Source organism: Cibotium barometz, chromosome 10, assembly GCF_041138505.1.
Source record: "Cibotium barometz isolate CiBa-2024 chromosome 10, ASM4113850v1, whole genome shotgun sequence".
NCBI classification, from domain to species: Eukaryota; Viridiplantae; Streptophyta; class Polypodiopsida; order Cyatheales; family Cibotiaceae; genus Cibotium; species Cibotium barometz.
This window is the reverse complement of record NC_141055.1, coordinates 33,259,876-33,283,390: the sequence shown is the minus strand read 5'-3', so window position 1 is coordinate 33,283,390 and position 23,515 is coordinate 33,259,876. Positions and strand designations below refer to the sequence as shown.

The 23,515-nt window shown below is 43.5% G+C and overlaps 1 protein-coding gene across 6 annotated transcripts in view; it reads right to left on the bottom strand.

Annotated features, from left to right (window-relative positions):
* Window positions 1–4,957: 4,957 nt before the first annotated feature.
* LOC147634804 (uncharacterized) overlaps window positions 4,958–23,515 on the bottom strand; it is a 135,952-nt gene continuing 117,394 nt past the window's right edge. For 5 of the 6 annotated variants that reach the window (XM_086803979.1, XM_086803982.1, XM_086803985.1 and 2 more), the window contains 2 exons: window positions 10,913–11,038; window positions 4,958–5,928 (listed from right to left, as the gene is read on the bottom strand). In XM_086803979.1, coding sequence (XP_086660105.1) covers window positions 5,725–5,928; window positions 10,913–11,038 — 330 coding nt within the window. In that variant the 3' untranslated portion in view covers window positions 4,958–5,724. The remainder of the gene's footprint in view (window positions 5,929–10,912; window positions 11,039–23,515) is intronic. The other variant, XM_086803980.1, reaches the window with a different exon arrangement.

The following is a 23,515-nucleotide window of genomic DNA, read 5'->3' as shown; positions in this document are numbered from 1 at the left end:
TTTGTGGGTTTTTTGTGGGGGATGTGTTGATGATTTTTCACCTCATTCTATGTTTGGTGGAGTATGGAGTAAGTGTAGGAGAGTAAGTGAGGAGTTTGAAGAGGTGTGATGAAGTTTGAGGAGTTTTTTTGATGGAGTGATTATGTGAAAAGGGAGAAATTTCATTGATATTTTGTTCGCGGGAGCTCACAAGCTATGTGTGGGAGGAATGATAGCCTCCAATTTTGACATCAAATAGGCTAAGAAGATGCAGCTTTTCTCAAATAAGAATGATGTTATCCCATGTTTTTTTTGTATCCAAGCCTAGACATACACTTGTTGCCGTATGATTTGTACGCATGTCCAACTTTGTAAATGCTTGGCAATTTAGTGGGTCCGCATATCACAAGCCAAAGCGTATAAACTCTCTCTTGTGTTGACAAGTCAAGCCATAATCCTTGTATACATTTGAAGCCATAGCCTAAGGTCTAAAAGTATGTAATGTTTTTCAAATTTCAATAAAGAAAAGAGGAAAGAGGGAGGACGTGTGATCTGGGGAGGTGGTGATCTGGGGAGGTGTGGGAAGTTGCAACCAACTTTTCCTTTATCAACCCATGCATGGCTTCTTTTCAACTCTCTTGAATTGGGCACAACTCTCTTTCTTGATTCTTGCTTGTCCGTGTTAATTCTTTCGAGCTATGGAGGGAGAGAGTGAGGATGAAGAAGAGGATGGGATTCTTGCCTTTCTTTTACGTGCCACAGCATAGAATAGGCTTTCTTTTGTGTGCATGGCTATGGTGATCGAGAGAGAGAGAGAGAGAGTGTGTGTGTGTGTGTGTGTGTTATTGAGAACCTTCTTGCAGCTTTTATGGCTATGGAGCACTCCAATGCATATATTTTGCATGCTCGAGCTCGGAGTTTTTGCGTTTTTCAGTGCTTAGAAGGAAGGGATTCATGGATATATTCTTGAGAATGCATGCAGTCTTTAGTTAACCCTGGAATACGATTGTCTTAGGTCTAGGATCAAACCATCTTAATGTTTGACACCTGGCCATGTGTGTGTTGATCTCTAAGACATAGCTTTTACAATGGCAATGCAAGTCTATTATGTGCTCTAATGTTGGCCTATTGCCTTATTGACACTTGGTAGGCAAGGAGTATTCTACTCCAGACTGATGCCTTGGGTTGGGGGTAGCCTTGCCTAAGGTGAACTAATAGATTCCTGGAGAATGCCTTGTGTTAAACATGGTACCAGGATCGATGTTAGTTTTGCCTTAGGGAGGTCGCCATTGTGTAAAAATTGTCACGTGCATAAAGAAATAAAGGCCAAAGGCTCCTGTAACTCTGATGTTTCTTGTGTCCCTAGGCTCGTGGTATTAACTTATTCTTAGAGTAGACACATTGTGGTCATCTGTTTATTTATTAAGCTTGATTATTTTCCTGACTTAGGCCAGTTATAAACCTTGATTAACCTTTGACACCTTGCTAACTCTTGATTTACTTTCAATAATTTTAAACTCCTGTTAATTTGCTACACTAGCTCATTTATGTGACCCCTTAAACTAAGTTCTCATAGCAACATCCATTGTGGTCTAACATGCTTGAATTTATTACACTTTATATCTTTTGAATTCCAGCATACTTTCACTCTACTTCCCTGTTTTGCAGACGGTCTACCACAACAAACCCTATCGAGCTTACCATACCATAGCTTTCGAGAACGGAATCTATATCAGGAAAGGGGACATGTTAACCTATGAGACGGACATTGAGACGTACTATGTTTTACGTCATGTAATTAATTTAAGTACTCTGAGTCATGGGCCGGGCTTGTTGGCACCACATATAAAGGGTAAAGGGATTGGGTGATCACCGATGAGAGGTGCACCTTGAATATCAGTAGGATAAGTGTTAGGATCGGCCGGCCATGTATGGGCGCCCATGTGTGAACGGCTAAGTCACCTATCAGAGTCAAATGTAACCCTAAAACTCTTATTCTCAACGTGTGGAATACAAAGTGTGCTCTTGCCTTATCTCCTCGGTCCCCTTCTCCTGTGTGTGCGAGAGAGAGAGAGAGAGAGAGAGAGAGAGAGAGTGATCGAGCACTGTGTGGCGGCACGACGGTGGCGAGGCGGTAGAGCGACGACGACGGCTCCTTCTTCACTGCAACGCGAGAATCCTTCACGACGACGATTTGAGCTTTGCTTTCTGTTTGAGCTTGCTAGTTTCTGGTTGTATGCTTGCAGCCATTCGTGGCTCGCATACGGTGTTCGGCAAGTCCCCAGCTTCGACCTGTGCGATAAAAGCGCACAAACAAAACAAAATCATGCAGCACTCCGACAGTAATAACTTGAAGCCTCTTAATCCTTCACTTCAAGTTGTGCTAAAAGAGTTCCACACCACTGCTGAAGTCACCAAGGTATCAAAAGGCCACTCCTTAATCTTGGGTTAAAAGAAGTGCACCTAGAAGCATTGTCTCTCAAGGGAGAGCTAATGTAGCATATTCTCTCGTCAACTCAGCCTGGACTGCGAGCGCACGGTGAAGAGTGGGTCAGTAAAGGTAACTCCCAAAAATACCTTTACATGAGGTAATCACAAATGTTTCCCTTGCATATGTAAAATGGTATATGGACGTCACTAACCAAGAGGTGTTAAAAATCGTAAGCTTGGCCTCAACAAGGTTCATTATCAGGCCTGGCTCCTCACAAAAGGCAAGTAAGGCTCCTATGTGTCCTTGCAATCCCTTTGTTTAATCTAAAATGAACAATGTGTAGTTTTCATAGAGAAGAATGGGAACCCGTGTGTTTGCTAGAGATGAGCATGTGCCACTCACTCAATAAATTTGGATATGTCACATCTATGTAGAGCCCAAACAAAGTGAGGAAGAGAAGGCATCCCTGCTTCACCTCAATCATGCTAATGACCTCTATTGATAGACCTCTTGAAGTAGAGCACAAACAAAGTGAGGAAAAGAAGGCATCCCTGCTTCACCTCAATCGTGCTAATGATCTCTATTGATTGACCTCTCGATGCGCTAGCCCTCATTGAAACTTACTCATATAAGAACATGATTCCTAATTTAGGCATGCGCAACAGCTCTTAGGCTTTGCTCTTTTGTAGTATGTGGAAAGCCTTGTTGGTAACACTAGAGATGATGAAAAGGGAGGGTGAGCTAGATCAACGGGTGTACGAGGGTATATGAGGAGACTCATTGGATACATGATGGTATAGTTTCTATTGTAGTGAGCATGATTTCATCCATGAGAGTGTGAGTGAAAGGAGAGATTGAGAGATCAAGGTATGGTGACTTGGTGCATAGACATGGATGGGTGAGAGAGAGAGAGAGAGAGAGAGAGAGAGAGAGAGAGTTGTTGCACAGCATAAGAATGATTGTACTATTATAATGCTTTCACCATGTACAATGCTTTATATAAGCCCCAAGGCCCATCTTATGTTCTCTTAATAAGAGGGTGTTCACGCACTACTAGACACACTCCAAAATATCCAATAAATCCCCCTTCATAGTGAAGGAGCATCATCTAAGAGCGAGACCTTCAGTATGATACTCTGGGCTCTTAGACTACAATCATGTGATACAAAAGAACACAATGATGCCAACACTTGAAACTCGCATGTCAAGCCTAATACAAGAGCTTGACATAGACAACCCCTTGGCTTTAGAGTAGGGAAAGTAAGATAAAAAAAAGATAAGCCTTTTATAGAAACAAGGCTTACAAAAAGACTTCCGAAATATTTAAATTTCAGGAGACTTCCCAAGTAGAGAACCCATGAATACAAAATATTCCAATTTTGGGAGACATCACGAGCAAAAGACCCTTGACTCATACAAAAAGGACTAGAAAGTCTAATCATAATCTTCCTCATTAAGAGAAAAAATTGCCATGACAATGAGGGCAATGTCTTTGGTTGTTGTGGATGCTTCAGCTTCATCTTGCCATTGTACCAAGTTTGCATAATCCTTTTATTGCTCTTTGGCCATCTTCTTAAAACAGGTCTTCTATGTGTCCAAGTTTTGTGCAATAGGTATACTTGATGGTCCTTCTTTCGTGTTTTCCTTTCATCTTGAAGAGGAAGGCTTTCTTTGACTCAAGTGTTGCTAGATAAGCTCTCTAAGACAACGGTCTTCATCAATAAAATTTGCTATCAAATCATCATACTTCATCTTACAAGACATCCTTAATACTGGTAAGATCTCATTGTACTTTGAAATCCCTTCTTTGTTGGTGAATAGACGTCTTTCATACCATCTTCATCAACTTGTGCTTTGGGTGCAACAAGTTGTTGAATGATGGAGCCTGAGTTACTCAAAAGTTTACCCAAAGTTTGATTCTCATTCATCCTTAAAGTTTGATTCTCATTCATCCTTAAATTGAAAAACTCTTGCTTAAGGAATACATTTGAGTTAATCTTGCGGCGCCAGGCCATACCCCTTTGGCCACTCCTGTCGGCTAGCCCAGAGCCTGGTCCAAAAACCCTTCAGGAACTCCTGTGAGAGTCCATTGATGGGTGTGGACAGTCAATGCTCAACTACTTGCACTAGAATCCCGGTGCTCAAGTGCTAGGCTTCACTACTATATCTGCACTCAAGTATAGCTGGTAGAATTCATTCTCATAACACCCTTTCTTCCAACAAGTAAGATGGTGGAAAATCTGGTGCACTTTGCACCTCATGATTTGCCCCATTTCTTGCTCTCATAAGATGTGTAAGCAAGTGGCTCTTCTACACTTGTCATTATACCATTCGTTATGGGGCATAGGTTCAAGTGGAGGTTTGTGGGTATAGTGCTATGCAAGGCAAGGAGACCTTAGATGAGTCATGCCGAACGGTAGTAAGCTGAAATGTGACAAAATGGCAGAAGTGTAGAGTGTGGAGAAAAGGCGTAGAGCTAAACCTGGTACACATTATCTAGATTGTGATCTGAGTGTAATAGCTGTGTGGAGAGAGAGAGAGAGAGAGTGATGTAACAAACTAGATCCATTTGTCAAGTGTTGTGTGTTATCTTGATATGTCATATGTTGAGATTCATATGCCCAATGTTTTGTTTCTTTTGTTGTGTGTTACGTCTTATAGCACAACAAAAATATAAAAATCACACAATAGTGTGGTTCACTGATGACAGCTTCCTTTCAAAGGGTGTGTCTCATGAGTCATGTTTTGTGTCTCCTGCATATGTCAAGTGTCAACTCAACTTTCTACAGTGGTCTTCGTGTTAAGAGAGCACACTACACAAAGAGAGCACATTGTCCAAGCATACTTAGCTTAAATGTACTACAGCACTGTCAAAAAACATGATCTTGATATTCCTCCTGTTGCTTCTAGTCATTGTATCTGACAGCCCTCTGCCATTCCTTTCATCTGGTAATCTAGTTGCAAGAACACTCGGCATGCTGGAGCTGAAAGATTGATCTGCAGAAACCAAGTAGCAGCAGCTATGGATATTGTAGTGACTTTGAGAGTTATTAGAGTACACCTGATTGATTGAGGCCTCCACAGCAATGCAAGCAAGTTAGCCAAAATCCTGCACTGCTTTGCTTTCAACATCTCCCCGAAAGCAAAAAGGGTAGACATTTTTGTGCATATTGGTCTACTGGAAGCGCATGAAACAGTCATGCGCATCCATGATCATCATTAAGGTCATTTTTTAGTGCTGCAAGCTGTCTTTGTTCTTTCTTTCAAAATTGAGCATTTACTGCTGCTAGAAATTCCATAAAATCCAAGGTCTTTCAAGTGACTTGCTGTATTGAACATGATCCATCACTGTTGTGTAGAATGTTCTTTATATACCCAAGGTTCAATCTTGCTGCATCAATCAGCTTTGGGTTCTTCAAGGTGCAAGCCAGTTTAAAGAACATCTCAAAATACAAAAGAGCCTTTTCATACAGATGTTGATTGTTGTACATCATTCCCAACTTGCAGCATGCAGTAGCCTGCATTCATTATGAAAAATGCATTTGTTCAAAAACCTCATATCTTCTTTATACCAAAAATAAATTTTGTATAAGAAACAGACATGCACACACATGTTCAAAAGCGTCACGTCTTCTTTATGCCAAAAACAATAAAATTCTATATAAGAAACACAGAATATAGTCACATACTCTACTAAAGACTAAAGCAAAATATTTCTACCCAAAGTAATATGGCCTTATTTTTTGGTCCGTCACCATTCCATTGCTTACTATCCTACTATGCAGTAGTATCAAAAATAATACTAGCAGCTACATTTCAAGTTATCTCTAGGATATGGTTTCGTCATTAAGGATTAATTGTGTGTTTCAAACACACAATGTGTGTGTGTGTGTGTGTGTGTGTTTGTGCTTCGCCTGTTCATCAGTTCGGTGCATAGCATGCGTGTAGGAAGAAAGAGTCAACGTCATCGCTAGTTCTTGCTGGAGAAAGGGCCATCGACTGTTCCTGCTATGGTGCGTGTGGAGTTAGACGGAGGTCACCTGTTCTTGCTACTACCAAGAGGGCCGTTGCTTGTTTCTTGCAGAGGGCCGTCACCTGTTCTTGCAGAGAGCTGCCGCCTGTTCTTGTGGGCTGTCGATTGTACCTGCTGGCCATCGCCTTTTCCTACTTCTTCTGCAGCTGTTCCCTTCCCACCTGCTGGCCGTCAATTTTGTTCATAGCTGCTGCCTCTGCTTATGCTCAGTCTCAAGGTTCGTGTGTGTGTGTGTGTGTGTGTGTGTGTGTTAGAGTGTGTGGATTCTGATCAGCTAATATTTCAAGAAAACTTCTATTCTTGAGGACGTTAGACTTGCAACCGAGAAGACCTTAAACGGCTGAAAGAATCAGCCCCTCAAATGCTTTATCATGAAAACCCTGATGCACAGTATTTATATGATGTTCTACATCATGATTTCTACGAGTCATGTTGTGTGGGACAAGCGTAAACCCACATTAAAATACAAAAGATCTATACAGACAATCTTACCCAAGGTTAAGAAGATTTCTGAGAGTGCATTTATCTTGTTTTTTCCTAGAAAAATGCCTTAAGCCATTGATATTGCTCAGTGGTTGAAAATATGCTCGGAGGATGTTATGTAGATGGGGTGTATTATGTTGCACGAGGATTTTTTGAAGTGGTGCTTACACACGCCACATATAAACAACAACTGTTGGAAAAAGCACTGTTGTTTCAGGCAAATGGTCCATGCGCTCCCATGGACTCCAACTAAGGATTATCAGGCACTTATCAAAAGCATCATTGCCCCGTATGGGTTGAGGTAGTCAATTTTCCTGTAAATTTTAGTGAGGCATTGCTTGGCATGGCTCAACAGTTAAGCACTATTATCTATGTCCTGCGTGTGATGGGAAATCGCAATTGTTTCTATGTACTTTTGGACACTCACAAACCTGCCTCTCCATTTGTTGCTATGGAAATTGATGTACAGATGGGGAAAAATGCTTTGATCTCGAATGGGGAGTTTTGGCAGCAGCTCGTTTTACCTGTCACGAGTTCAGGCATCTGGCCTCTATACGCCCCACACTGACATTGCGTCCTCCAGTTGATTTAGTTCCTCCTACTCCAACCATGAATGATTTAGTTCCTCCTACTCCAACCATGAATGATTTCAATGGCTCAAACCGAACCCCCTTCCCTTAAGATAGCTAATCCACTTCCTATGGTTAATATGGGTGTCCAGACTAGAAATAAAGCTGGGCCGCAGGCACAAGTGCGGCCTAAGCCACCTTAGAAACCTGCGGTTGAATAAGAGAAAAGCATGCTGGATTCACAGGGTTGGCAAACCCCCCATCCAAGAAAAAAGATCAATGTGAAACCTCGACCATTGCAGTCCCGTACTTAGACGGAGGCCACTACATCCCAGTGTAAGGCATCCACTTCTGCCCATGTTGATGCTGGAATGTTGTGGGCTGATGTACTTAAGGGTGGAATGTGAAAATTACACAGCATGCAGGCTGATATTGACATGGCTTTCACCTGATGAACATGCATGTAGAGACCTTGAACTTCCTTTTTCAGCTTTAGAGCTCAGTGGTGCTGTTAAATCTTTAGGCCGATGCCAATGATGTGATAGCTCGAGTGGTGAAGGTGTTTGCGTAGGACCAAGAGGTCATGGGTTCAAAACCCCCCTTTGTGCTTCCTCGGCGGCATTGCCCAGGTGGATAATTAAGTGCCTACGGGTGGTGAAAAATCGGTAACTACGGGAGGATCGTGGGCCTAAGGCTAGTCGGGGGAAAAAATAAGTCTTTAGGCCGATGGAAATCTCTAGGTTGGGACTTGACTGTTGAATTCTTTCTCCAATTTTGGGAAATACTTACACAGCCCTTGTTGCTTCTGATCAATCAATCAAGGTTGCAAGGAATTATGCCTTCCTCTTGGCAAGAGGGGCTCATCAAACTGGTGCCCAAAAAACAACTATGTCAAAATTTATCTGATTGGCAACGCATAACTTTGATGCCAGTAATCTATAAAATGAAATTCTCACTGACGGACTCAAAAAGATTTTGAGTAGAGGCCTCCATCCTGCATAGTATGGTTTTGTTTCCAGACGATAGATCACTGATAATATTGGTAATGCCTATGTGGGGATAGAATATGCAAAATATACAAAGCAAGATTTGTTTTTTTGTTTTTCTTTCCTTTTCCGACTAGCCTTAGGCCCAAGATCCTCCCGTACTTAATGATTTTCCACTGCCCGTAGATGCTTGATTGTCTGCCTGTAGGTGATGGCCCTCTTGTTTTTTTCCTCTTCTTAGGAGGGTTGTACAATAGTAGGCTCCTCTTGGGCCTGTTTTATGTATCACCTTTTGTGGATGTTTCTCTTTTATTACTAATGAAGTATCTTTTTTAGGGAAAAACAAAGTTACATATAGTAGAGACTAGGAGAATGCTTTACAACTGCACCTACCCTAGCGTGGAGAGATGTGACAGCTTTTCTTATCAATAAAAAGTGATCATGGAGTAACATTGTCTTAATGGCCAACTTTGTGAACTCAATTTTTTGTTATTTTCAAAGCTTTGATCTTCGATTTACCACTATGGCATTGCAAAATAGGCCCCAAAAAGAATGAAAACAGCAAATTCAAAATGTGATAAACTTTAGCAGCCGTTCCTAGCTGAATCTTTCTTACATTGAATAGATGGGCTTTCCATAAACCAATGTGGAAAATCAACAAACTGCTAAAAGCCAAGGGTGATGTCTCCACTGCTAGAGCCTTGTTAGATGGGGACGTCCTGCTGCTAGAAAAGTGTGTATGCAATGTAGAATGTAGTACAAATCTTTGAACATTTTCCGCTTGGTCCCCCTAGACCATGTTGGAGATCAACGATCCACCTTCAGTGTTTTGGGCATAGACCTCGATTTCCAGCTACATCATGTTTACAGGCCCCTTTATAACAAGAAGCCGACTTTGAGCCGCCCGAATGCGCACCTAGAGTCCAGACACCCACGTTCCAATTTGGACCAGAAGAGATCCTGTAGTGGTTGATGGCATTATGACAGCTTTTGGAAGGTCTATTTCAAGCCAGATGCGCTAAGACACAATGTAAACACTATAAATATTGTGGGGCTATTGGATTACAGTTTTAGTATGAGCCATGGAGCTTCATACAACTTTTACAGCATTGCCCATCCTGTATGGCTGCTATTTGGGCCAGTTTGGCACCCATTGGCCTGTGGGATTTTTCCCTTTATTTTTGCCCAGAGGTCTCCATGTGAGCTAATTTTTGGATGGACACCACTTCAGGGGAGCCTTAGGCTCAAGTCAGTAAAACATTATGTCCAAAAAATGCTCCTTCCACCTCCCCTTTCTGAAGTTCATCCCTATCCTTCATTGTGTGGTCTCACAGCCCTAGCTTTCTATCAAAGCAGTTCAATGGCCAGTTAAGATTCGGCTCTGAAGTACAATGCACAAGTCATTTGTTACATCGACAAATATGCAAAAGTAAGCAATACTTTAATCCATCCTCTGCTCCTCCAGGCTGTCTAAAGCGGTGCGGGCGGCCTGCAGCTGTTGCCACCAAGGCTAGGCTGCAGCAGAGGCTCCTCTCCTGCTCTCGGAAGGCCCTGAGTTTCTCCCGAAAGAAAGGAACTAATCTCGACTGGTGCAGCATCAAGCTCAATCACCGCACTCCTGAGGGGAAACTGTGGGAGGCCCAGATCTCATCAATGTGGGAGGCAATCTGGAATCCATGCAGGCTACTGGCTAGTGGCTGGGTCAAGCTCTGCTAAGGTAAGAAGCATAAGAGCGTGGTCTGAGAAGGTCATGCCGGCTAGGATGCCTACCATGCCTCCTATGTGGCAGCCCCACTCATCCACGTAGAAGCCATTCAGGCGCGAAAGTGTGGGCCTCTCTGCCAATCAATCTCAATGGGAGAAGGCCAGGCTGCCCTGCATGCAACCAAACTCCGGCAGATGCTAGGCATCCTTCCCCCAGAAATGGAAGAGAAGTTCCTCCCAGGTGGCGCACTCAGATCCAGAATCAATAGGCTCAGTGCCCCCTCCCCTCCGATTGTCAAGGTCCTCAAGCATGTTTACCTCTCCTCCCATACACCAAGTGTCAGCCACAGGGAGCCCCTGTCGAAATGCTCGTTCCACCTCCTGATCAATGCACTATCTTTGCCGCTTGGCCCCCCCAGATCATGTTGGAGATCAATGGCCCACCCTCAGTGTTTTGTGCATAATCCACTGTGTGTTGTCTCACAGCCCTAGCCCTCTATCAAAGCAGTTCAATCACCAGTTAAGCTTCAACTCTGAAGTATAAAGCACGAGTAATCGACAAATATGCAAAAGTAAGTATACTTCATTCTATCTTCTGCTCTGTCAACTTGAGTAAAAATTGTGTGTCGAAAGATACTGTAAGTGTTTGTGATGTTTTTTACACCTCGTAATGTGGTTTCCTTACATCTGGCTTTGCACAAACATATCAAAGCAATAGAAATAAAACCTGAGTTTCCAAATTGACATGTTGAGAAATGTCCAAAAGTGCCTCAAGGTGTTGTATAGCCAACCCGGTTTCACCCATCAGCTCTTGTGTTTTGGCAAGAGCAGCATGAGCTTTGCTTTGTCCAACCTATAAGATCCACACAAAAAGAAAGAAAGAGAATAAGAAAGAAGAGTTGAAAATGTGTTAACATACTACAAAAGACCACAGGCTATGAGACAAGAAGTCTGGGACACATTCCCCAAGCCCAGCAGCCAGACCCCTCTCTTAAAGCCAAGCCCGAGCAAAGGTGACAAGCCATCCTTCCTGGCTTGAAAGGCCTCCCTTCCACATGGTCCCCTGCATGTGGGATCAGGAAGCACTGACCCTAAAACCTAGCAACTCCACCAACCATATGCAAAATTTGGGCCTCCAACAACAAAGGTTGTACATCAGAAGTTTCAAACCATCATTCACAACGGCATGAAAAAGAAATAAAATGCAAAGTAAGACAAAAGGATAGCTAGCTAGAGAGCTAGTTAAGAAGGGATGAATGCAACATCATTACAAGTATATATGGGGCTGCTAGAAATGTGAGTGATAGGTGAGCCAGGAAACTGCTTCACACATGGCTCCTTTGTGATATGAGACATAAGAAACATGATTCAATACTCTTTGGGTTTCTACACATGCCCAAGCACAATGCTCACTTTTTTGTTGTTCAATTTACAAATACAATTTTTGGCCTGTTTTTGTAAAGGGCAAGTCTATGAGGTACATATTATTTTGGGTCACATCTTCTGCAGCTGGAAATTGAATCCTCCATGCAACTCTCACACACATGCCTTTTTTCTTTCTTCTTCTCCATCACACACATGCGCACACACGCACTTTTTTTTTGGGTGAAAACCACTGTTTCATTATAAATGCAATGTACATTCATAGCTGAGTTGCCCCAACATCGAGCAGCTACTACGGAAAACTAGAAACACTTCCAACTAGGCCATGGAAAGGTCTCCAAGAAAGTGGGCATCTTTGAGACTGGAGCAAGCAGAATCTAAAAAAGGTGAAGACATCCACCAAAGTGTGCCCAAACAACTGAGTGTTGCGCGCATGGTATAAACTCTATAAGGCCCAATAACGGCACCACGAAAAAAAGAGAGAATAATCAGGGGTAGAGGGATATCTACCAAAAAGCCAAAAGTGCTTGCCAAAGTAAAGGTTGGGAAACCGGGCATGGAGAAGAGTTGTCAAATGAGCTAGGAAATCTCGAGCGGTAGGACAAGCCCAAAGACGATGCAAGATCGTCTCGCGCAGATGTGAACAAGTAGGGCAAACCGAGCAGACAATACATCGGGCAGCCAGAAGGACACCCACTGCAAGGTCCCCCACATGCGCACACACACGCGCACGTGCGCACACACTCTTCTGCTATTAGCACTCATATGACATCTTGACTCATCATTTTTTAATCTCTTCTGGCAAGAGATAACCGCCTTATTCTTCTCGACCTGACAAAGCTTCACACGAGTCTGGGTGGAGACAAGGTAATGGGCTTCTTGAAGAGGAGAGACAAGTGCCTAGGTGGAGACCGGAGTGGAAGGAGTGGGTTTCTTTGAGCATTGCTTAATGGGATGCCCCACTGTGTGAGTTGTGACAGTAGAAACAATGGTTTTCACGGTGATTTTTTGCCCTTTTTGTTTGTTCAAGTGACCACCATTGATGCCCTCTTTGGTCTTCTCGTTTGGAATTACTCAATAATCTCGACCTTGGGAGGGTAAAGTTGGGTAGTCTTGAATTTTGCGTTACTATACTTCATTCCTACGTTCTACGCGAGACCATGTAGTGTAACTTGGTTGAACACAATGCTAATCAATACACTTAAATACACCAAGATTTAATGGACAACATGCTCAATACAAGAAGTAATTTGCTGAATTGACAAGAGATGCATAATGAGCCGGAACGGCCGGCCCCTCCCTCAAATAAAGTATATTGATCTTGGGAGAATCAAGCACATAGTGTCACGGACATTTTGACCAGATTTCCATACCAATGCATATGCATAGAGTATTGCAAACAATGTGTTGTTGGTGTAGACTTGCAGCTCACACTACTCTCTCAAATGCCCATGTTCCCTACCATCTACTCTCTATTGTTCCACCAACACATGGTAGCAACAATCTGCAAGAGAGCACGTAAGACAAGAGAACATTACACAGGGTATGTAATCATGGAGTCCGGTTCCTCCCTCCTGCTACTTGCTTCCATATTTAAGCATCAAAGCTTACCAATTGCTATCTTCGATTTATTGTGATCCTTCGTGGCAAAAGTTTTCAAGAGGATGAAAGGAACCCTAGAAAAGCTTTCCCTATGGTTCAACTTGAGAAAGGAGGGCTGAAATTAGCGTTCTTTGCAAAAAGACTAGAAATTACAGCAAAAATATGAGCTGTTATGCTGAATTTCAATCATTAAGAGTGTGTGGGAGAGTGAACACCATCTCAAAACACTCTTGGAAGCTTGGAAAATACACTAGCGCGCTTGGATATGGAGTTGGGAAGGAGAAAGTGCAAAAAATACAGCGAAAGAGGCCTCATGAAGGGGGCGCCTACTTCTAGAGAGAGAGGTAAGAGAGAGTTGTCCATTCTAGGTGTCAAGTATAGAGGACAAGTGCCTTGTGGTGCAAGCTACAACGGACACATGGCTGGTTGCTCCCTTTGTACAAAGGGAATAAGGTCTGGGCGGTGGACATTGCATTTTGTCCACCTCGGGACATCAGTGCGTGCGAACACAAGGCTGGTCATAACTTATAAGTGAGTTTTTGTCGCCCGAAAGTTAACGAAGTGTATACACACTCACTTATAAATTAGTGCTAATTCCTAAAGCTAGGTTTATGACCAATACTTACTACCTGTTACATGCCACATAACCATGTTAGCAGACAGTTACACGCACGGTTCATGAGCGGACATCCCCTTATCTAGAACTACACATTAGTCAGGTAAGCATGAAAACACCACGCAATTTCAATTGCAAGCAAGCACATAAAGATGCTATTGGTATGGACAATCCCCGTTCATGCAACTATACCAAAATAGACGTGCTCCAAGCAAGTACACAAGGTACCAGACCCAATGGAACACCAATCCTCCAAGCATTTCCGGACATACACACAGAGGCACAAGTCCCAACGGAAGGCCAAGTCCACAGAATCACGAGTGGCATAAATCCCCAGCATATGCAACTGCCATGGGCGTCAGTCCAATGTACATACATAATGAGAAAACACGCGTGGACCAATTGGGTGGTCAAATGGTGACATCCCTCCCGGCTTCTAAACACTTGTCTGCAACTGAAAAGCATCCAAATACATCAGGAGCAAATGCAGGCAATCTGTAAAGAACTCTTAATCTACCCATTTAGCATCAATGGGAAGATAGTTCTTAAACTTCACAAGGTAACACCTAACAACTTTGCATGTCACAGCAACCTTGTGTTCCTTGTGATACACAATCTGCTCGGACTACAAAATGTCCTAAAGCTCATCCACTTGTTTTTAATCCTCAATGACCAATTCACTGGGCTCCGGCCCTACATATTTGCGAAGGAGACTCACATGAAAAGCATTGTGTATATGCCAATGACTAGGTGATGCCAACCTGAAAGCCACTTCATTGATCTTCTTGATGACTCGAAAAGGCCCATGGTACCTCGTTGCAAGCTTAGGGTATGCACTCTCTTTGCTAGGCCTCTTTACTCTTTGCAAGTCTTGGTTTCTCAAATTTCAACAATACCCAATCACTCTCTTTAACATCAAATTGCATTCTATGCTTGTCGGCAACCTTTTTATGCTCGTCTTGCGACCTTGCAATGGCTCTCCACACCTGAGCAAAAGCAATATCCAAGTCTCTTACATACTCATCAGCTGCTGCAAATATCTCATCTTTTGTGCGAAGGATGGGTGGCAAAACCACCTTACCATAAACAATCTCAAATGGGACCTTTCCAGTAGATGTATGTACTGTGTTGTTGTACGCGAATTCCACAAGCGGTAAGTACTTCTCCCAAGAAGACTTCTGATCTGCTACATAACATTTCAAAAGATCCAACACAACTGAATTTGCAGCCTCACTTTGTCCATCCGTTTGAGGGTGATGAGCTGATGAGAAGTCCAATTTGGTGCCCATATTATCAAATAAGACCCACCAAAAGAGACTTGTAGTCCTGGGATCTCTATCCTCCACAATGGACTTCTGACACTTGAACACTTGTGCAAGATATATTTTAACCATATGCTCATCTTTGATGGTCTTCTTGACCAAGAAGTGAGCTTGCTTGCTTGCTAAACCTATCCATAATTGTCCAAATAGCATCATTACCCTGTTGGGTCCGTGCCAAGTCCCTAATCAAATCCATTGTAATACTTTCCCATGCCTGCGTGGGAATAGGCAATGGCTGAAGCAAACCTAGTGCCTTTTGCGTATCAAATTTCACCTTTTGACAAGTGTTACGACCCTGTGTTTTTTCTCTGGATAGTAAGCAGGTGGGCACGGGCACAGGATGGACAGTGTGAACGGCATCAGCTTGGAATCGAGAAAGAAACCCATGTGTGGCCAGCCCAAGTGTGAAGAGAACAAAAGGATTTAAAGTTTATAAGGTTTTAAAACCTCGGATGATTAAAAATAATAATAAAGGATGAGCTATTGCTTTTAGTTTTTAGCTTTTTGGAGCAAAGCGAATTGAATCACATCTTTATTAAAGGGCAAGGGTGGCGGGTCATGGTGTCGTGTGGTGTGGCGCATCACCTTGGCGACCGCCGCAGACTGAATCTCTCTCTTGGGCTGCTGTTGTGCGTGGAGACATCAAGGACATGCTCCTCCTCCTCCTTGCTCGCACTGTCGCTTGTGTGTGGGTGTTCGCGCTGCTATGTGGCGCCTCTGTTGGGCTGCTGTTGTGCGCACCTCCGTGGTGCTCTCGACTGCAGGTTCTCTCTCGCATGTGGGAGCACACTCGCATGTGTACGCCAGTGGGCGCTCGCGCGTGGGCTGTTCGAGGAGGTGCTGCTGCTCTCGGCTGCTGTTGTGGCAGTTCTGTATGGGTTGTACAGCCGAGCACGGCTGCTGTTGATGCGCCTGCTGCTGTTGTACGACACTGCTGCTGTTTCAAACCATGGGGGGCAAGCGGTGGTGGCCTTATTTCCCCAAACCTTTTTGGTGCAGGAGATTAGAGATAGGCTTTCTCTCTCTCTCTCTCTCTCTCTCTCTCTCTCTCTCATCATGGATTGCAGGCCCTTGTTGAAGAGACTTGGATACAGAAGATCAAGCTAAGATGCACATGAGGATGTTCATCGAAGAGATGTGTTGTCCCTCTTCGTCTTGAACTTATGTGTATTCAGGGGTTGCTTGACATGTCTTATATCTTTCTCTCTATGAGTTATGGAAAAAGCACAAGGTATTGCTGTGGAAATCAACCCTGGTTTTGGCACCGTGATTGGATGGTGTATCTGTGGGTTTCTCATGGAAACAGGACATTGGTTCTCGAGAGGAAACAAGACTTTGGTTTCGAGAAAAACAAGCCTATGGTTTATGGGATATAGGTCTTTGGTTTATCGGATACAGGTCTTTGGTTTCATGTGGAAAACATGTTTGTAGTTTTCTAGATGTTACATGCAAGGTGTGACTATAGGGAAGGACATGTGGTATAGTATAGCCCTACTGCTATTTGGGAAAAGGTTTGAAGGATCCATGGTAAAGATGGAGAAGACCTTTGGAAAGCAGGGAGGTGTTGTACAGGTGTGCCTTCTCTATGGTATGTTGTGCTGTAATAACGAGAGTTCTCATTTGGAAGTCCTGGGTGAAACTATAAGGGATCCTGTTGGTGGAGGATTCGACAAGTTGTACTTTGTACTCAAATTTGATGAAGTAAAGAAATACCGGGAGGGGCGCCACTGCGTTTTGGGGCCAATCGGTGTCCGTGTACTTTTTGCAGGAGCACTCTAGCTCCCCCTGTTTGTTTTCCTTTTTCCAGGTCCTCAAAGGTGTTGAAGTGTTTTGTGTGCGAGTGTTTGTTTCACTGCCCGTCAAGTTTCTGAAGGCCGGTTTCATGGTTCCGTTGCCGGGACATCGTCGACTTTCTCAAGGAGGCGAGCCTGTGGTTGTCACATCAAAAGCTTCTACATAAGGAAAGTGAAAAGGAAGTGCAGGATTGTGTGTCTTTGCCTGTATGAGGTGAAGAGCAAAAGCTAAAGATGAAGTTCAAGAGAAAAGACACCAAGGACAGGAAGTAGTCAGCCAAGAACAAGGAGTTGAAGTGTTATGGTGCAAGAGCTGGGTTGAAGCCTATGGCTTTTGACACTTTGTCACCGGATGGTATCTTCACGGAGGCTTCATGGGTTCGGAAGGCAGCTTCTTTCTATGTTTAGCAATGGTGGTCTACTATGCTTCATCAGGGACTTGTGCTTACCACTTGGGTGGAGTACAAGCAGGTTTTGGGTTCCTGAGGATGTATCAGATGAGGCTCAGACAAAAGCGGAGGAACTTGTAAGGTTCTTATTCCCGAGCAGATACTGGCACATAAGGAAAGAAAGGTACGAGGTAAAGTTTCCCATCGCTATCTTGTGAATTTCAAGAATTGTTCACCGCGATGGATGCGAAGTGGATGGAGGAGGGTGACTTAGCAGATTCACCTCAGGTATTGCAGCTTTATCTTGATGCCTTTGAGTTGGAGCTGACTCTTGCTATGGCTCATTCAAGTTTAGCACAGCATGGGTCTGGAGCATTGCTTGATGCTCAAGAGGGGGGTAGCACCTCCACTCCCTTGTTATAGACAGGCTTAGTTTTCATCTAGGAGTCGCTTGGTGACATCTTTGTATTCACCCAAAGGTACTGAGGCTGACAGTACATCTGCTTATAGGACTTCTATGATATTGTGTACTAGTCACATGAGATGGTAAAGTTGGGTATGGTTCACAGTCGGCTGCACCTTCTTGCCTTTGGAACTAAGGTATGACTGAGGAAGATTGGGACATTGATCTTTGTCATATGGTTCTCGCTGTTCTTGACCACAGGATTGGTCAATTGGATATTCAGTTGATGCTATTTGTGGAGTTGGTCTCCTTTGGAATGGCATGGTTTGGTTGAGCTCAAAGTCTGCAGCAACCTGAGCTAACACTTCGAGACTCTATGAACGGCATAAGTCTTGTGAGCAATCCTAGAGTTGGTTTGGTTCATGGATATATGGATCAAAGTCTATCTATGCATGTATGCATACACTTTCTGAGGTATTATTGTATTCTATTGCCATTGGATCCTGGTACCCATTGAGAATACATTGGGTAATACTCTGGATTGTGTCGTGTGATGCATGTATATTGGTATGATACATCAAGTACTTTATTATGTGCATGGATGCACCACTGGGTGTGATTCCTGCGGGATGGCCATGAGACATGTGTGAGAAGTACTTAGTGGATGTTCTGTTTGGATACATTGAGTGCTTTCATATGCTCATGTTGTACCACCAGTAGTGGGTTCTGCGGGATGCCCATGGGCATAAGGCTTGCGAGCAACCCTGAGACTGTTATTTTGGAGTGGGTAGAGCATCTTAAGGAGCATATTGTTTGCGAATGCATATATGTGTCATGCATATGTGTGTCATATGTAGAATGATGCATGGTTTAGTTTTTGGCTAACACAAGTTACGTGTTTCCACTTGGTTTTAGACTTTTGTTGCAGGTTCTGAAGGAACAAGCAAGAGTTGCTCGTCACTTTGACGTGACGGTGTGGCCATATTGTGCAGGATGATTGTTTCATCACCCAGATGCACTTGAGGGCCATTGTTTTTGTCATATGGGGAGTCTTTGCTCATAGGATGCCTTACTGTGCCATTGAGTGCAATCGAGGACACTTGCTATTACTCAAGAGGGGGGTATGTTACGACCCTGTGTTTTTCTCTGGACAGTAAGCAGGTGGGCATAGGCAGGGGATGGACAGTGTGAACGGCATCAGCTTGCAATCGAGAAAGAAACCCATGTGTGGCCAGCCCAAGTGTGAAGAGGACAAAAGAATTTAAAGTTTATAAGGTTTTAAAACCTTGGATGATGAAAATAATAATAAAGGATGCACTATTGCCTTTAGTTTTTAGCTTTTTGGAGAAAAGCGAATCGAATCACATCTTTATTAAAGGGAAAGGGTGGCGGGTCGTGGTGTCGTGTGGTGTGTCACATCACCCTGGCGACCGCAGACTGAATCTCTCTGTTGGGCTGCTGTTGTGCGTGGAGACATCAAGGACATGCTCCTCCTCCCCCTTGCTCGCGCTGTCGCTTGTGTGTGGGTGTTCGCGCTGCTGTGTGGCGCCTCTGTTGGGCTGCTGTTGTGCGCGCCTCCGTGCTGCTCTCGGCTGCAGGTTCTCTCTCGCATGTGGGAGCACGCTCGCATGTGTATGCCAGTGGGGGCGCTCACGCGTGGGCTGTTGGAGGAGGCGTTGCTGCTCTCGGCTGCTGCTGTGGCGGTTCTATATGGGTTGTACAGCCGAGCAGGGCTGCTGGTGATGCTCCTGCTGCTGTTGTTTCAAACCATGGGGGGCAGGTGGTGGTGGCCTTATTTCCCCAACCCTTTTTGGTGCAGGAGATTAGAGATAGGCTTTTTCTCTCTCTCTCTCTCATCATGTATTGCAGGCCCATGTTGAAGAGACTTGGATACAGAAGATCAAGCTAAGATGCACAGGAGGATGTTCATGGAAGAGATGTGTTGTCCCTCTTCGTCTTGAACTTATGTGTATTCAGGGGTTGCTTGCCACGTCTTCTATCTTTCTCTCTATGAGTTATGGAAAAAGCACACGGTATTGCTGTGGAAATCAACCCTGGTTTTGGCACCGTGATTAGATGGTGTATCGATATAGGTCTTTGGTTTATCGGATACAGGTCTTTGGTTTCATCTGGAAAACATGTCTTTGGATTCATGTGAACAGGTTGTAGTTTTCTGGAGGTTACGTGCAAGCTGTGGCTATAGGGAAGGACATGTGGTATGGTGCAGCCCTACTGCTGTTTGGGAAACGGTTTGAAGGATCCATGGTAGAGATGGAGAAGACCTTTGGAAAGTAGAGAGGTGTTGTACAGGTATGCCTTCTCTATGGTATATTGTGCTCTAATAACGAGAGTTCTCATTTGGAAGTCCTAGGTGAAACTATAAGGGATCCTGTTGGTGGAGGATTCTACAAGTTGTACTTTGTACTCAAATTTGATCAAGTAAAGAAATACCGCAAGGGGCGCCATTGCATTTTGGGGCCAATCAGTGTCCGTGTACTTTTTGCAGGAGCACTCTAGCTCCCCTTGTTTGTTTTCCTCTTTCTAGGTCCTCAAAGTTGTTTCTGCATACCTGGCCAAAAGAAATACCGCTCAATCATGTGCATAGTAGGCATTATGCCTCTATGACCAGCATATGGAGAAGCATGGCACTCATCCAAAACCTTTTGCCTCATATCCGACACCACACGTAGATAATTATCTTTCAAGAGATAACCCTCTTTGATCACATATGAGGCATGTGCATGACCAACCATCAAATCAGCCCAAATAGTGGCAAAATCAGCATCCGTATGATACAAGACACGCATGGTAGACAAGCCTCCATGAGAGGCAACCGAGATAGCTGCTACATACGGCTTTCATGACAATATCCCACTACATTCTTCTTTCCTGGGGTGTGCAAGATCTGAAAATAAAACAGAGAGAAAATTGGCCATCCTTGGGGTAAGAAAATACCTCAAACTTTGGTGATCTGTTTTCACAGTGAAATCAGTCCCAAGAAGGTAATGTTTCCATATGGTAAGTGCATAAATTACAGCCAGGAGCTCTTTCTCATAAATGCCAAGAGAGAGCTTTGCATCATGCAATCTACGGCTCTCATAAGTCACGACAAGTCCCTCTTGATTTAGGACAAGTCCTATGCAAATTTCCAAATGCATCGCATTCCACATTGAATGATTTTTGCAAATCCGGAATGATCAAACGCTGGACCATGTATAGTTGCATCTTTCAATTTGAGGAATGCATCCCTCTTTACATTAGTCCATCTGAATGTAGCCTTCTTCTTTGTCAAGTCATGCAAAGGAGAAGAAATCCATTCAAGTGCCGAATGAACTTGCGGTAGTAAGAGCATAATCCAAGAAAACTATGGATCTCATGCACTAATCTCGATTCGTGTCAATTCTGAATTGCATCAATCTTTGCATGATCCATCCACACTTCATCTTTGGACACAATATGCCCAAGATAATGTATCTCTGACAAGAAAAACTCACTCTTCTTTGCATTTATGAAGAGTTTATGCTTACGGAGTTCTTCAAAAACAATAGCCAAATGAGCTCTATGCTCTTCTTCGGTCTTCGAGAAGACTAGGCTGTCATCAAAGAAAACACCCATAAATTTCATGTACCCACGGAATATGCGATCCATCATTCCATTGAATGTAGCTGGGACATTCGTAAGACCAAAAGACATAACAAGATACTCATAAAGCCCAAATGTTGTCCGGAAAGCAGTTTTATGTATATCCTCCAAGCTCCAGCACCACATGGACTTGATGATACCCACTCTTGAGATCAATTCGGCTAAAGCATGCCAATCCATCCAACTTGTTGAGGATGTCGTCTATGCGTGGAATCGGAAACCGATTCTTGATGCTAAGCTTATTCAAAGCTCTATAATCCACACATCCGAAAAGATCCATCCTTCTTTTGAACCGGGAGAACGGGTGAACAAAATTAGGAAGAGCTTGGCTGAACCAAACCCTTCTCAAGAAGCTCATTTATCTGCTTCATGATCTTCTCTTTTTGGGATGCACTTACACGATAGGCTGGCCTATTAGGTGGTGAGCTACCCGGCACAAGATCAATATGATGATCTTCCAGTCGTATGGGTGGCAACTCATTCGGTAACTCATCAGCAAAACAATCATTGTACTTTTGCAAGAATTTCAGCCTATCATTACTAAGAGTGTTTACATGCACATTATTTTCTTCAATATGATCCCGTACAAAAATCAAGTACGCAAAAACACTCTTTTTCATTACTTTCTTAATTTGTACATGAGATACAAGGGGAATGGTATCACCCTCTTCATCAGCATCAATCAGATGCTCTCAGCCTTTATGCATGAAGGTGATCCTGTGGGTCTTGCAAGCCTTGCACGGATCTATGCGTGTATGCCAAGGCTTTCCGAGCAACACATCCCAGCCATTCAAAGGCGCTACAAGAAAGTCCTCATGATCCACATAGCCTTGAATGTGTATGCGCAACTTGCCAATAATAGGCATAACCTCCACTTCTCTACCAACAAAGGCAGCCCTGCAACCCCTGCTTCAATTTGAGGACCCATGTCCTCCACTTCAATACCACCATAGCTACCATCTCTGTAGATATGACGTTCTCAGTTGCACAATCATTAAACATGAACAAAGCGGACTGATCCTTAAGCTGTCCCCAAGCTTTACATACAACCTTGTCTTTACTATCATGTGAACATCCGGAACCATATGCACATTGGGCTTTGATGCATTCACATTATCACGCTTCTTCTTGTTTGGGCATGCATTCACAAGTAAAGCATTTCCCCTCGCTCATATATTACTTTTTCTGTTCCAGAGTGAGACCATAGTCTCTCACTTTGAAGGGACACTTCTTGGTAGACTTATTTTTAACCTTTGGACCATTTTTGTCTTGGTTTTGGTCCTTTTTAGGTTGCTATCTATTATTTTGCAAGTTTTGGACAGCCCTCTCTTTGCCTTGAAATAAGGCTTTAGTCTTATTGGATCGACTCAACTTGAGTTCCACTTGCTCGGTGACAGTGGCGGTTGTGATTAGTTGGTGGTAAGTTATGACTAGGATACATTTGTAGTGATGGAAAGAAGCTAAGGAGGATCATAATTACCTAGCTTAGGTACCATTAATGCTAAGCAAGAGCTATTAAAACTATAAACTAAACTGAGAGCATAATCAAGAGAGGCGAGTACGATTTGATGAAAAGAGACACACTTTCTTCATTGAATTGAGCCTTCAAATAGGCTATTTGCATACACAGTTTGCTCCCCTTGATTTGGGGTAACTGCCCTTTAATTAAGGGTGTGGTGGAGATGATTGAGGAGAGTTGGCCGCCTTCATTTTTAGTTAAGGTTTTATTTAACCGATGCTTGAGAAACAAGCTATATGAATGCCCAACCCAAGGAGTCAGGACGAGGAAGACTGTATGTCGGCTGAGTATCCACCAACTCCAAGGCACTGCAGAAGGATCTTCGGGCTAGTGCAAGTGCAAATAGCTATAGGACTGCACATATGCTGGCTGAATGCTGAAGAGGTTCTTCATTGTTTGCCTGGAGATGAGTCCTCTGGCTTCGCCTATTGTAGACCACTCCATCTGCTACCCTGCTGCATCCTTTCTACTGGAGCTGTGCACCTTTCTTGGGACTATGCTTAGTGAGCTGAGCCTAATTGCTCTGATACCAATGTTGGATGCGTGAAAGCCTTGTTGTAATGATGCATAGCCATAAGGCTTATTAAGAACATTGATGCAAAATAAACATGAATTAAGACAGAGGAGAGAGAAGAAGAGAGAGAATGGGTGTCAGGGTTTT